At 40.8% G+C, this 15,792-nt stretch overlaps 1 protein-coding gene across 1 annotated transcript; it reads left to right on the forward strand.

The window, feature by feature from the left end:
* Positions 1–723: 723 nt before the first annotated feature.
* On the forward strand, positions 724–15,365 carry itgb6 (integrin, beta 6). The gene is made up of 16 exons (XM_008404458.2): positions 724–928; positions 3,606–3,675; positions 4,001–4,080; positions 4,237–4,435; positions 4,537–4,783; positions 4,896–5,061; positions 5,161–5,322; positions 6,549–6,644; positions 6,911–7,000; positions 8,057–8,191; positions 8,880–9,294; positions 9,400–9,622; positions 10,118–10,212; positions 13,026–13,142; positions 13,297–13,463; positions 14,533–15,365. Exons 2-16 carry the CDS (start codon positions 3,621–3,623, stop codon positions 14,626–14,628), a joined length of 2,343 nt encoding a protein of 780 aa, XP_008402680.1. The 5' UTR covers positions 724–928; positions 3,606–3,620; the 3' UTR covers positions 14,629–15,365.
* The last annotated feature ends 427 nt before the right edge of the window (positions 15,366–15,792 follow it).

Raw genomic sequence — 15,792 nt, forward strand, 5'->3', positions numbered from 1 at the left:
AGGATCCTTTAAAAATATTTTCATTATCATTTCAGGATTATTTTTTATTATTTTCTATAGTCACAATAACGTTATCTTGTGACCCTCATGAATAATGAAAAGGTAACTGTAATCCTTATTTCCATTAGCTGCAATATTGCAACCTGAAAACCTGAAAGCATATTTCCTTTGTCTGTTTTATAAACAAAACGTGCATCTAATCTTTTATAACATGGGTGTCATAGTTTTTACCATTCATCTGAGCTTGTATGTATTTACCTACACCTGCATTCTTGCCATACCAGTGCATGAGGGAGGCTGCACCACAGACCAGGCACTCCTTTGCTCAGCTTCTCCTCCTTTCCACCACAAGAAATAATTGAACTCAAGCAAGCACAACCCAAGCAGGGTCCAGATTTATTAGAGGGTTTGCACTTCTGATTCAGGAGCGTTGTGGTGCAGCCTCTTGGGTGCAACACGAGCACATCAGGCAGGTCGACTCTTAATAAAGAAGCTGGCTCCCGTAGAGAGCTCACAGCCCGCAGTTGTTACTGTCACTCATTATCACTGCAGCCTCCCTCTGCACACACATATGGGCAAGCTGGAGCTTGTACAAACACCCACACACGACCCCTGCATGCATGCACACCCACTCACCCACTTTCATATGCACACACACGCATGCACACGCGCGCACACACACACACACACACGCATACTCCCACACCCACACACAAAGGCACACATGAGCCAAGGAGCATGGGCAGCAGGGTCACCCCAGCGCCATGCTTCATAAAGGGCGCCGTTACAATAGGTTTACTGTTACTCTGAGGAGAGCTGGGACACAAAACGACTGATGGTGCTGGTCGGATTTCTTTCCATTTTTCACTTGATTGGAAGGAAGAAAGACTGAGAGCGGACAGCATGTTATCAGAGGACGGCCCTGGAGGTGAGTTTGTTCATTGGGGGTTTATGCACTCCTTCTTTTCTGGGACTATTGGACAAATGCAGAGTTGAGAGAAATCTGACTTTAAGACTTCAGAATGTGCATCAGTCTGAATCTCTTTAAAGGTCAAGCCACTGTAATGACTGGAAACCGATGCACTGACAGACATCAGCAGAAAAGGCAACCCATATTTATCTTTTGCAAAGAGTGACACCTTAAGTCCTTTGTCATATTTGATGGAGTGAAACGTTGCGCAACGTGGTTTCATTGCATCATGTTTAGGCAAGAGGTTGGAGGGAGGAAAGGTGAATTCCCTGGCAGACAGAGAATCAGGAAACGAGGGGCAGTAAACCAAATGAATGAAGGAGGGAGCCTCGTGGATGCATACATCAGGAGGGTGAGATGGATCAGAATACAAGGAGCTGAGCCAGAGGGAGAGGAGTTGAAGGAAAGGATCGGTATTACAGGGGCAGAGGTGGGGTTCGGGTTCGGGGTGACAGATGGAACTCACCCTCAGTCAGGGGGGTGTGACGTTAAATTGTGAGATTCCTCTTAGCTGGGGAGAGCTGTGATATTTTCTCCGCAGCTGTCAATGATTCAACACCTACACAGAGCCACACCCTCCGACCCTGTGAACTACACACATAGCATAGTCACACACTCGCATTCAGGGCCATATTTCATATTCTGCAGCAGGCCTCCGGGGTTGTTTCTGTCAGTCATCAAACTGAAGAATTCTTCAGCGACAACAATGATTCATGAGTTAAATATTAACATATCCGTTACTGTTTCTGGGTTATTCTCTGCCCCGGCTGGGTTTGCTCAGAGTCATGCCGGTCTGTATTTGATTAGCATTGTTCATCCCAAGTACAATGATTGAACAGCTGAGTCATAGTTTGGCCTTGGATATGCCTAACAGATGCATCCATAAAGGTGTGAGGAATATTTAATATAATCTAGACAACAAAACAATCCTCTGAATGAGCGTAATTCATGTTTTGTGCTATGTGCAAAAACTGACCCAACTTATAAAAACTAGGAAGGTCCGAAGATTTATCACAGAAGTCGAAGTTACACTTGTAATGCACTTCCAAACATTTAGAGCCAAAGTTGAGTTTTATTTTCTTCTAACGACTTTACTTAAAAGCTACTTTGTGCTTCTTACATCGAAGAAAATCTAAGCTTACCTAAATTTAGCAAAAGCAAATGGGAACTCTCTCAAAAGTATGTGGCAAGACGTGTCATGGTCCGATAAATATAAGATGAAACTTTTTAACCGTAATTCCAAAAGCAACACTGTATATCATTAAAAGAACACCATGCACAGCGAAGCAGGGTGGTGGCAGGAAGCATTATTCTTTGAGGGTCTTTTTTCTTCAGCTGAAACATGATGGGCCTAAATTAAGGTAGGAGGAATTATATGTTAATCCAACATTGGCATAACATGTCAGACTTCAGCTAGAAAGCAAAGGAGGAAGAAGTGCTCCAGCATTAAGCATGGAAATGATGCAAAGCATGAATCCTGAAGAACAAGACAAGAGATACAGAAGATTATGACAAAATACTGAGTGCTGTATTAAGATCAAAAGTGTACAAACTTATTATTATTATTATTGCACTAAAAAGCCTTTATTTTTCACTAAAGGATTTTAGGTGTATTTTCCTCTGAGTTATACAGGTCATAGATCACTATAAACATAAAAAGAAAATTTGAAATGATTTACCATAATCTCATTTGTTTCTATGTGAACAAAACCCCCAGGATTTGAACAGGAGTGTGTAGAGATTTTATTTCAGGTGTACTATAAATCGCCGCCGTGCATTTGGTCAAGGTGTAGCTCTCACTGTTTTTTTCCTCCAATTTGCTATCATCTGTTTTGTGCAATAGATCATTTGAGATGGCCACAGGTGAGTAAATGTAAAGTTACACAGTTAAAAGTTAACATCAATATTTTTGGTTTATTTAGCTTGTCATAGAGAAAAATTGAATCTTCATTGCTCAGTCATACATTCCCAATGTTATTGATACATCTATAAATATTAGAGTTACAAAATAAATATTTTATTAATCTTGTGCATTTATGAATTATGAGACAGTTTTAGCTCCATACCTAACAGGCCTTGGTGAAAGTGACTTTGAAAAATGAGCTGCCGCATTTTGCTCTAAATAAGCCTAAAAATTGCTGTTATTTTTTTTTACTGTGCAACTTAACAACCGGCAGCCCAATGATATGTTTTGTAAGTCCGTGACTCAACGTTTCCTTTCTCATTACATTTTGTGTCCAAAATGTATCATTATAGTTAGATGAATATACTCTCGCGAATAATGTCTTGTAAGGCAAACAAAAGGCGTAGGCTGTCTCAATTTAGGTTATTTACTAAAATCATAACAACAACAACAACAACAACAACAAAAGAGATAGGGGAAAACGATGAGGTCAGAATAAAAGCCTGTGATTTGCCCCCGCCTTCTCTCTAGTCTCACCTGGACGGAAGTAACAGCCCAGGTAAAAGCTGCTGCTCACCTCCTCGCTCACTCCAGGTGCTGCGGTGCGGCAGCGCTCTCCTGTCTGTAGCATACACTTTCAGTCTAAGGAGACATGGCACTGGATTGGTTTCACGCCTGGAAATAGCCCACAAGACAACCCGAAACATTATTCTTCTGTTTCTTCTCACCCAGTATTCTCACGGACTAATGTGGCTTCTACTGCTGAGCCTGATTCTCCGGCACTGGATCTACACCGTGGAGGGTAAGCGGGAGCCTTGCTCGGTCACTGAACATCTAAAGGGCAGCTCGGCTGTCATGTGCAAAGAGCCATGTTTTTTTTTTTGGTGACTTTTAAAAAAACCCCCAGCAATAATCACATATTTTGTGATCAGAATTATTACAATATATTGAAAGTTTTTTGTTTTTTTTTTGAAAGCTCCTAGATGTGGTTTCCTGTTCAACTTAATGAGGTCCAGAAATTATACACATCCTGAAATTAAGATACCTTCCTTGAGAAGACTTGGATTTATGTGGAAGCTTTTTTTATGTGGAAGCTCTTTTTATTGTTGAGTTCACTTGTGTTGCAGGATCATGTTCAGCTGTGAGTGCTGCGTCTTGTGATGAGTGTCTGCAGCTCAGTCCTCACTGTGGCTGGTGCACTCAGGAGGTAAACACGATTGTACCTAGAGATGAGGAAGAAAACAACAGAAAAAGCCCATAGAATAGCGATGAAGTTACATAGTCGGAACCTTGTTGTTTTTTGTTTTGTATGCTATAGACTCATCTCTGACTGATGCAACTTTTTTTTTTTTTCACCTGTCAGAATTTCACAGACTGGGTTTCAATCTCATCGCGATGTGACACTTTAGATTCCTTGCTAGAAAAAGGATGCTCAAGGGACCAGGTTCAATTCCCCGTTTCCGAAAGTCAAATCCTCCTGGATCGACCGCTTGGGAAGATCACAGACGATGCCAACAGCACTCAGATCTCCCCACAAAAAATGTCCCTCAAGCTGCGACCAGGTATTCAGCTCAGGGTATCTGAAATTAATAATCTGGAGGTTGGTTCTTATTGTCAGAAAACTATTAAAGGTGAGTTTTGTGTGTGTGTTTTGTATCCACAGGCAGTGTGGAGACTTTTCAGGTTAAAGTTCAGCACACAGCGGATTATCCTGTGGACATGTACTACATGATGGACCTGTCAGCCTCCATGATTGACGATCTCAAGATGATCAAAGACTTGGGCTCATCTCTGTCCAGAGAGATGTCCAAACTTACCAGTAACTTTCAAATGGGCTTTGGCTCTTTTGTGGAAAAGCCCGTCCTTCCCTACATCAAGATCACTGAGAAAGAGCTGAGCAACCCCTGCAGGTGCCTTAATAGATTTGAAAGCAAGAAAATGACGCAATGAACTGGAGCTTTCAACAATGTCACATTCTTTTTAGTAAGTTTACTTGTTTCTTTTATGCCTGATTTGTTTCAGTGACTTGGGAATGTCTTGCCACCCAACATTTGGCTACAAACACGTCTTATCGTTGACGAGTAGAACCATCAGTTTCAACGAGATAATCGCTCAGCAACGTGTGTCTGCTAATAATGATGATGTGGAAGCTGGCTTTGACGCTATCATGCAGGCGGCTGTTTGTGGGGTATGATTAACAACAAAAAGCTTTCTCCAAGAAGATTTTCTGTCTGATATCAGGTACCTGGTCGTGTTTCATAGTAAGCGGGTTCTGCTGGTTTTGTAGGACAGGATCGGCTGGAGGAATGATTCCATGCGTCTGTTGGTGTTTGTCAGTGACGGGGACTCGCACTTTGGGATGGACAGTAAAATGGCTGGGATTGTGATTCCTAACGACGGACAGTGTCACTTGGATGCAAACAATGAATATTCAATGTCCACGAAGCAGGTAAAGCTGCACACAAGCATGCAAAGAGTTAATCAGGGAAGGCATACAAGGTGAAAGCAAGTATCGTACTTTCATCTTGACAGAGATCCTAAATTGAAACACGGTGTTTTACTGAAGTATTCACTAAACTTGGTCACATGTTTTCATGTCACAGCCATAGATAAGTTTATTTTGTCAGAGGCTTATGTGATAGACCGACACAAGTATCTCAAAAGGTGTGCTCGTACCGTATTCCGTCCTTCTGAGTCGGTACTTTGTAGAACCATTTTCTGCTGTAATTACACCTGCAGCTCTGTCAGGGTGTTTTTCAGGTCTCACCTCTGAATTTTTATTAAATGTAGGACGAAAGGATTATTCTAACACTTCAATATGCTTTCAGATCTATTCGTCCGTTGAAGTAGCCTCAGAGTTTAGGATTAGTGTTCAGGAAGGTGAGCCTCCACCACATTCTCAAGTCTTTTGAAGTTTATGACGGATTTCCTGCCAGATCCTGTATGCATCCCATCCATTCTTCTATCAAGTTTCACCTGCTGAAGAAAAGCATCCCCACAGCATTATTCTGCCACCACCAGGCTTCAAAATTGAGATGGTGTGCTCACATGTATAGTGACATGTATAGACATGTATAGTGTGCAGAGTTTCATATCTAGGCCTAAAAGTTCAGGTTTGGTCTCATCTGGTGACAGCTCTTTTTTCAGTTTGCTTTTGTCCCCTGTATGTGTTGTTGCAAACTTTCAACAATGGCCAGATTTTTGGAGTGCAAAATTCATACTTGTAAATGGTAAATTGATTGAATTTATATAGCATTTTTCTATGCGTGCCGGTCATCAAAACTCTTTACACTGGAACCTCATTCATCCAGTTTTCAGATCTGTGTAAATTTCTCCAAAGCCTTGAGAAAATGCAGATCATTTCACATTTTTGTTAACTGATATAAATTCAGTTACATTTCTCTATTCCTACCCTGAAACCTGGCTGCCCACGCAGCCACCCCTTTGTCAAGTCTGTCTTTTATTACATAGCTGTGACAAATCTGAGCATGTCTCAGGACACAGTTGAATGTTCTGATAACACCAACCTACTCTATTTTTAGTTTTTGTTTTTAGATAGTTGGGTAGTGAAGTTATTGGGGTTTTTTTATTTTTCTTCAGTCAATCTTTAGCTCAGCTTTAAGGAATCATTTTCTTCAGAGGAGCAAATGCAACTTTTTTTTTCTTTTTTTCCAGGAGTATCCAACTCTCGGTCAGCTGATTGATAAAGTGGTGGAGAACAACATCCTCCTAATATTTGCAGTGACGGAAAAACAGATAAATAATTACAAGGTAAATTCTCTCTTCTGCGATGTTTTCTTTTAGCCAAAAGAGTAAGTCAATGCTTGGAAAAATACTTGTCTTTAGGGAGTGCAATGCTTACTGAGGTTAACATATTTATCTATTGAGCTATATTCTGCTTGTTAGAACTAGCCCAGTGTGTTTTTTTTTTTTTCTTCCGTTGCCCTTTCCATGCTTTCTAATTTTGGAAATTTGAGAAGGGCTGCCCACATTATAACATCGACACTACAGTTTACCTACTTTTGTTTTTCTCTCAGAACTATGCAAATTTCATACCTGGCGCCACAGTGGGAGTCCTGGCATCAGATTCGAGAAACATCCTGGATGTGATTGTAACAGCTTACAAGGTAAATTGATACTTCAGATCAAGTAGGCTGTGCACTGGAGAGAACTGCAGCATTTGCAGCCGTGATACTGTGATAAAGTAATTTTTCCTCTCCTAAATTTCACCATAACTTAACTCTCTGTGACAGTCAGTCTTTCCCTGAATTCCTGCCCTTTTCGCTAGTTTCCTCTTTCATTCTTCTTTCTCCTGCTGCATTTCTTTTTCCACTGCCAGCCGGTGCTTTGTGTCGACATGTTTCGTGGCGAGTTCCTGCTTGTCCCATCCGTTTGATCTTCTCTGATTCAGCGTTGCTCTTTCTTCTCCGCTCCTTCCCTCCGTCGCTCTGGGCTGCGTTGCTTTGTAAATCCCCCCTGGCGGCAGTGACCGGTGGTGGAGTGGAGCGCAGTCCTCTAATTACTGTGCCCACGTACGCCGTTTGTAGCCACGCTAACCGAAGAAAGAGGTCCCTGTTATCACGCTGATTGCAGACGCAGCGCCTGAAGGGAACGCAATACAAACAGAGGAATATTTCACGAAAGTCTGCAGATAATGTGTATTTGTGGTTACTTGGGATTTTGGATTACGGTTTGGCTTCTCAGAGAGGACATAGTTGGGCCACATAGCTTTAAATGCCTTGGAAGTTATTTACTGAACAGCGCTGCACACTTTTGGAGCCGTTTTATAGACCTAATCCGGGTTAGGTTGGGTGTATCCCACAAAGGTCCTAGTTTTTCCTCCTCCATAGCAACACTCACCGTGCGGTACAGTTAAAATTAACCCTCTGTTCACATCCAGACGGTTTGTCAGAGCCCATTCGTCACGCAGCTAGCTCTCCATCTGAGTGTGGCTTGTCATTCTTCTGTCAGCCGTCTTGTTTGGTTAAACACACCTGGCACAATGACTCACCTGCGAGACGCAACTGAAGGTTCAAACATCAAGCGCATCACAGGTCACAAAAGGGTGACCATTTATGGTCTTAGAGACTACGTTTGAAGATAAACAAGGGAATGCCCTCTTTAGTATCTATTCCCTTTCCATACAGGTTACTGAAATGTGAAGTTCATGAACTGTTTTCCAGGAGCTGCGTTCAGAGATTGAACTTGAGGTCCTTGGAGACACAGAGGAACTTCAGATGTCCTTCACAACCATTTGTCCAAATGGCACGGCCTTTCCTAATCTGAAGCGGTGCTCCAACATCAAACCGGGTGAAACGGTCAGTTACTTCTGCTTTTGTTGCTGTTGCATTTGTACCTGTTGTGGTGTGTCATTCATGCAGTGCAGTTCAAAGTGCTGCAGGACTCAGAATTTAACGAGAGAGATAAGGTAGCAGATTGAGAAACACAGCTGCGTGCCATAAAATATACTGCTGATAATATAAGCAGTGAACATCTCAACTGCTTTCTGAGTTGTCCTAGTCAAGCCATGACATATGGGAAACGGTAGCAAATTTAGTTATATCCCCACAATGTAAGTAAATTTAAATCTAAATAAAAAATCTAGGATTGTCTGGTAAATGTTCATGCATAAGTCCAAAGTTTAAGTCTCTCTGTATGAATCTTTTTTTTTAATTGTAACTTTAAAAAAAAAAAACATCAGGAGATCTGCAAAAATCTCATTTTGTGGATGTCTATGCCTGTTTGCAAGCCACAGGAGTTACTGTTGGTATTCAGTTTGTACATGCCTCGTTTTAAATGACACCTCTTGATTAGCTAGTGAGGACATTTTTACGAACGTGTTCACCCCCAAAAGACGGACTGAGTATTAGATAACCAGGTTTTGATTCAGGAAGTGACTTACTTTGCAATTCTCCGGATGTTAGAACACAGTTATTCTGGCAGCGCATTCACAAATCAGTGCTGAGTTTGAATTTAACTGGTTGGTACCTTTTCTTTCCTCCGCAGGTCGTGTTCAACGTGTCCGTGGCACTCTCAGGATGTCTGTCGCGAGCTCGACGCTTTTCCCTCAAACCGGTGGGCTTGCAGGACAGCTTGGAAGTGGAACTTGAGTCTCTTTGCTCCTGTGTTTGCCACCGGCTTCCTACAGCAAACAACCAGTGCACAGAAGGCCAGGGGACTTACCACTGCGGCGTGTGTGTGTGTCAGCCGGGGTTTCTGGGAGCGCAGTGTGAATGCAATGACGAGACTGCTTTTTTGAGTAACTGCCTCGCGACCAATGACTCTGAGATATGCAACGGTCAGGGGGACTGCTACTGCGGCCACTGTGTGTGTCATCCGTCCAGCTATGGCCGGATTTACGGAACAAACTGCGAGTGTGACAATTACTCCTGTGTTCGCTTCCGAGGAGAACTCTGCGGAGGTGAGTTATCGCATGTGAAAGCTGCTGCTTGTCTCTTCATATTTTCTTTTTTTTTTTGGGCGGTGGGTGGGGGAGCCAGTTTCCTGAAGAATTTTACGCTTGTAGGTCATGGAGTGTGTGACTGCGGAAAGTGTCACTGTGAAACCGGCTGGACGGGGGAATACTGCAACTGCAGCAGCAGCACTGAGGCGTGCATGTCGGAGAACGGCAGTCTCTGCAGTGGCAGGGGGAAATGCAACTGTGGCCAGTGCATCTGCTCCGTTGCTGGGGCATCGGGAGAAAAGTGTGAAAGGTGTCCGACATGCATAGACTCCTGCACTTACGCAAAGTGAGTACAAATCGACGTCGTCTTCTCCTTCTGGGTGAATGCGGATTTCACCCGGAAGAATTTGTCTTGGATATATATTTACTTCCTTACCAAAAAAGATACAGCATTGTTATATCTGTTTGTGTTATGTTTTCTCCTTGTGCTACATGATCTGGCTGTTCTTCCAAATCCAGGGATATCACATTTTGTTCCTCTTGTTCACATGTGTCTACACCTTCCATGTCACATCAAAAGACACTAATGTCCCCAACACAGCACTAAAAGATTTCCTTTCTCTGCTGTAGAGCAGCTGTCAGGGCCGGGGCCAATTGATACCACCATTACTGGTGATGGAGAGGGGAGTGCAGCCTTGGGAAAATGTTGATAAGTGTCTAACGCAGAGACTTCTTCCTATGTTCTCTATTAGTGATGGAGCCTCATCCAATCTAAGTTTTCAGGGTTTCCCCTCGGCGAATCATCTGTATTGTTTCTGTGTGTTTTTTATTATTATTTTAGGAGCTGTGTGGAGTGTAATCTGCTCGCGAAGGACGACTTTGGGTTGTGCGATCAAAACTGCAATGCTGCTAAACTTTCCATAAACACAACTGGAGGTAATGAACTTCTACCTGTTCTACCTGCATCAGTAATTCACACAGGCTTTTCACTTACATTGGCAGCAATTTGTGACCTCCACTATTTCGTGTTAAAGTATACACACATTGGTAATTAGCCTGTCAAATGTTAGCATTTTAAAAACAGAGTAATTTTTGTAGTCAGCTGATGCTTCACGGTCCTGGCCCTCAACCTTTGACGCTTACAGCACCATCCACAATTAATGGCACCATCTTACAAAGGTGCAAATAAGAATGGTTGTTATGGTGACCCAAGCCTTAAAGTGCACCTCTCTAACAGTAGATACACCAAGCAGTCCCAGTTCTTTCGTAATGTTTACATATTGCTCCAACTGTAGCATAAATTGTTTGGTTTATGTTTGAGAACACACATCTGCCTCGTTGTACAATGTCCCATTTTCCTCTTTTTAAAAGTAAAAAAAAATTGGACCTCTGGGTAGCCTTATTATTATTATTATTATTATTATTATTATTATTATATTTATAACCAATCAGGAAGTCATGGAGTACAAAAATATCCCAGATTCTCTAATAAACTAAAAAGTAAAGCATAAATTATAACATTGCTTAAGCTGTATATGAGTAAATGTTAGATTGATTACATTTTATTTAAAAATAAATATGCATGTGGGTTTTTTACTGCAATAATATAAATATACCCACATTTTTTTAGTTCAATATACAACAGAAGTAGAAATAATTCAGGGTATTTATTAACCTTTACCAAAGTTGGCAATACTATTGGATGATGCTGTATTGTTAATATACTGTCATATTAAAGGTTAATTTACCCACAATGTTTCCTCTCATCTACAACTCAGAATTTTTTCATATATGAGGGGGTACCCAAAAGTTTCCAGAATGACGCTGCTGCAYGCRCAGTTTTCGTAGTACACGATTCTGCCGCTAGTTATTTGTTCAACCACGCCTTCTCAATCAGTGTGCCAAGCRGCGTTGATGTGGAAGGTTTCGTCTACCCGCAGTGAATTTTCTTGTAAACGCTGTTTTGTCCAGCCGTCGTTTTTCTTCATGGAGAAGTTCTATGACCAGCGCGCGACTGAAGCTTTGCTTCCTGCTCCGGAAAACAGCGGTTGATCATCAATTGACATTTCACCATTTTTAAAGCGGGTGAACCACGTGAAAACTTGAGCTTGACACATAGCGTCATCCTTGTAAGCGGTCTTCAACATTTGAACGCTTTCAGATGCTTTTTTTCCCCGAGTAGGAAGCAAAGCTTCAGCCGCGCGCTGCTCATAGAACTCCATGAAGAAAAACGACGGCTGGACAAAACAGCTCTTACAAGAAAAWTYACTGCRGGTAGACGAAACCTTCCACATCAACGCCGCTTGGCACACTGATTGAGAAGGCGTGGTTGAACAAATAACTAGCGGCAGAATCGTGTACTACGAAAACTGTGCGTGCAGCAGCGTCATTCTGGAAACTTTTGGGTACCCCCTCGTATTACTTCTGATAAATTCATTGTTTAATTTAAAATCTTGAAACTCTTTTTGATATTGCTCTTCAATTTTGTAGACTATTTTCTAATCATAAAGGGGTATTACATTTATCTGTATACTAGACGTATTTTCTATAAAATTAAAAATTAAAAAAACAAGCAATCAAATGCAATGTAAAATTAATTTTTCCTTTGCTCCCATTGTAGAATTAACTTTTATGATACTAAAGAAAGATGTTTTGAAAGACAATTAAAATCTCTTGAGATATTGATCTTTGACTTATTAATAGGAATCTATATTAGGGGTTTTATTTAAGTTCAGTTCTATTCCCTACAATGTAAAAAGCAAGCTATTGATTTGAGTTGTATAGAATTAAAGTCAAATTACGAAAATTCACCTAATTTAGCTTTGTGAGCTTGTGACTTCAAAAATCTTTAGTCCAGAGGAAGTTGGCAGGGAACAACGAAACTATTTTCACATTGTTTATTGTGCTGAAGTGAACAAGAGGTTTTGGCACCCAAACTCGTATTTCAGATTTTTTTTTTGGATAAGACTAACAAGGAAACATTTCTTGAACAGGCTTTGCTATTAACTGTTGACAGGACACAATTATGCAATAGTTAACGGCAACAAACTGCACACTTTCCCTGCGGGCGACAACAAAACAGGACCTGGAACTGGTTTTGAATCCAGACACGTCGACTTTCACAAGATGTTCAATAAAAAAAAATTAAATAAAATAATGAAGAAATGCCTTGGGATATAGATACTATATACATGTTTGCTCTAAAAGAAAAGGTATAAATGGTTTATACCTTTAGAGTTCGATGTTACTGCTCAGGTTTTGTTATATATCGGGGTCAACATGCTAAATTTCACCTTTGGGTCAGTGATTTGGAGGAATGCCGACCTCAGTCGACTCATGTGTCCATCGGAAGTCTGCGCCCCCATCTCCAACACAAAACCAGCCACATCCTTTCAGGTTCCATAGGACAATGGGGAACATATTATTTACCATGTTGTACAGGCAGAGCTATTATAGCGCCGGTGAATAGCTGCAGGAGCCGGTCATCCTTCATAGAGGGGCCGATTTTAAAACCGCTGTCTCTGTGCAAGCTGAGAGGTGTATCTGATTATCGCTGGAGGTTTTTTTTTTTTTGTCTTTGTGTAACTCGTAGACACCAGATTGTATCGTTTGATATGGAAATCCAAACTGACGGCACAACAGAAGAAAGACTATCCTTTTAGATTCTCAGCTAAAGTACAAAAAGGACCTATGAAATATATGTACTAGATTCACTCCTCATGAAGGTATATGTTCACGTTGCTTTTCAGATTATGACAAGACCGCCTCCATGAAATGCACGCTCAAAATCGAGAACGAGTGCAAAGTGTCGTTCTATCTGATGGCGCGCGAGCCAGGACACGTCGTCTACAATCTCCACATGTATGGTGAGTTTCTCAGCAAAACGCAACAGATTTGGCATCCTCTGAAATTAAAAGGCACTTATCCTGTTCGGATAAGTGTCAAGGTTGCTGTAGAAGCAACATTTGCTATTTTTTTTATGCTTTCCCATGACACATCTAATCCCTTTTCCTGTTTCAGGATGCCCGGAGCCCCCCAACATCCCTATGATTATTCTGGGGGTCTCCCTTTCTGTTGTGTGCATTGGTGTGATTCTACTGGCCGTGTGGAAGGCACTGGTATCGGTGCATGACCGAAACGAGGTGGCGAGGTTTGAGGCTGAGCGGGCAAAAGTAAAATGGCAGACGGTAAGACCTTGATGGCTAAAAGTCATTAAAAGTGTTTCTTAAAACTCGCCCATGCTGTTACAAATTGTACATGTATTGAACCTGTAGTCTCCGCATTAATGCCAGATGCCATCCTATCAAGACTTACTAAGACTTTATTCACGGACACATTATGAGCTATTTGGTTACATAAGGGTTATATTAGCATTGTGCTTTTTGAATATTTTATTTTAATCTTTTTTTTCTAAGATGGACTGATAATGCAAACAAAGTCGATAAATTGTAAACAAAAGAATCACAAGTAGAAATTTATAGTGGATTATTTCATAGTGTGAAGAAGGTTAAAATTATAAACACAGGGTGCGATATATACGTGCAGAAATCTTTGCTAATATCAGGTTAAAAGTCCCATAACGAGTTGCAGCTCGATCACAAATTTTAGTACTCATAAAGGAGCCTCTGTCAAAATGGATATGTTTGATCACTATTCTTGCCAGCATTGGTGGAGTTCCTTTATTAAGACTGATTGGTTTCCTGCCATGGACGCAGCTTTTAAATATGATTCATAACTTTTCAATAGGGTCAACTTCAGGGCCATTCCAGAAACTTAGCCTGCTGTTTGCTTTCAAAAATAGCAAAACAGCAGGTTTGTCTTGTTTGGGACGCCTGTCATGTTGAGTTGAAGACGCTGGAGGTGGCATGTCGTCTTCATTATTTCAAGAAAATGACCCCATATCATGATGCTCCCAGTACCGAGCCTGGAATCGGAACCATATTTTCTTCCGTTTCTCTCCTCTAACCCTGACCACGTATGACGCTGCAAATTTCAGTCAAGTTAATGGTGACATTTTGGAGAAGAGGCTCTCTACTTGGTCGATGCCCTCAGTCTGCGCAAATGTAAAACGCGTAGACGGCGATTCTGATGTTTCAACTGGGTGGTTCAGTGTATTTTAGGAACGTTCAGATTAGATACAAAATAAAACTTTTGCTTTTATGATTTCATTAAGATCCCCAATGACGGTCAAACTGAATATTTTCACCGTATAAATAATTTTCGTTACAGTTGTGTCTTTTCTGTCTTTCTTTTCAGGGGACCAACCCTCTGTTCAAAAGTTCAACATCCACATTCAAAAATGTAACTTACAAGAACACACACAGAAAAGACTGTACTATAAATCACTACTGATGGCAAACTGGAGGCAGCGAAAGCCATCACCTGAGTGCACTTGAGTGCAGGCGCAAGTCTGCGTGAATGAATGTGTGTGAGAAAGATTTTTATTTTTTTTTACTAAACTTTGTTGTGTTAATTCAGAGACGGTGTGAGACAACGGAGAGACATGACAAATTAACTGCTGTCAAAGTGCACTGCCGGTATCGTACTGTAAGACGCTAAACGTCATTGTTTGTGCTCCGACATGCAGTTTGGTAACGAGGGATCCACATTAGCAAGTGGCTGACTACTGAAAAACTGATTAGTTCAAATGTATGTAAATACTGAGTTGTTTTTATCTTTTATTGTATTTGTTGTTTTAATATAAAGCAAGGCTGAGCCTTTAATTATGCAGATCTTTCAGTTGAGTTTTTTTTGTTGTTGTAAATAGCGAACAAATCAAGACGTTTGTTTACTGTGAAATTAATTGATGTTCAGTTTTAAATGAATGTATGTCCTTGGTAGTACTTGACTGCATTAAAGGTTAACGTTTCATCAGGTAAACACAGCAGCATTGTGATATTCTCTGGTCACATTGTCATTGAAAAGTTAATATATTTAAGGTTGCGAGTAGGTCTTTTTTTTTTGTAGCACTACATTTTCTCTCTCTGCTTGTGGACTGTTTTTCAGGGGGTTATTGGTGAAATCTTGTTTTAACATGTTAATGTTTTTTAGGATTGTGTTGACCTGAATAAAGTTGAATTGCTCTCTGATTGCAGTCTGTTTCAACGTGATTGACATGGGGCAAAAAGAGCTTCTATGTAAATTACTTCAGCTTGACAATTCTGCACACTAACCACACACACACACACACACACACACTAACCACACACACACACACACACACACAGATATGTATGTAGACAGCAATTCTGATGTCTACATACATCAGAATTGCTGATGTAAGTACATGCATACATTCATATGTATGTGTGTACATGCATACATACATATGTATATATGATAGCTTAATAAACAAATCTAATGAGTGTTGAACTCTAGAATTGTGATTAATGAAAGTGTAAAGTTAATGTGTTTTAAAACTGTGTTTATTGTATTATTAAAAACAATATTGTGCGTGGCAATGTCACAAATTTCTGCAGGTACACAGGTAGAAGAGCATCTTTAAAAGTTTGAAAA

The sequence above is a fragment of the Poecilia reticulata genome, linkage group LG3 (genome assembly GCF_000633615.1).
Source record: "Poecilia reticulata strain Guanapo linkage group LG3, Guppy_female_1.0+MT, whole genome shotgun sequence".
NCBI lineage: Eukaryota > Metazoa > Chordata > Actinopteri > Cyprinodontiformes > Poeciliidae > Poecilia > Poecilia reticulata.

What these genes read in the sequence shown, in the direction of transcription:
- itgb6 (XM_008404458.2), top strand. Translation starts at nt 3,621, where the DNA reads ATGTGGCTTCTACTGCTGAGCCTGATTCTCCGGCACTGGATCTACACC. An exon ending in GAGCTGAGCAACCCCTGCAG is followed by an intron (nt 4,784 to 4,895) that starts GTGCCTTAATAG and finishes GATTTGTTTCAG; the next exon opens with TGACTTGGGAATGTCTTGCC. An exon ending in ATTCAATGTCCACGAAGCAG is followed by an intron (nt 5,323 to 6,548) that starts GTAAAGCTGCAC and finishes CTTTTTTTCCAG; the next exon opens with GAGTATCCAACTCTCGGTCA.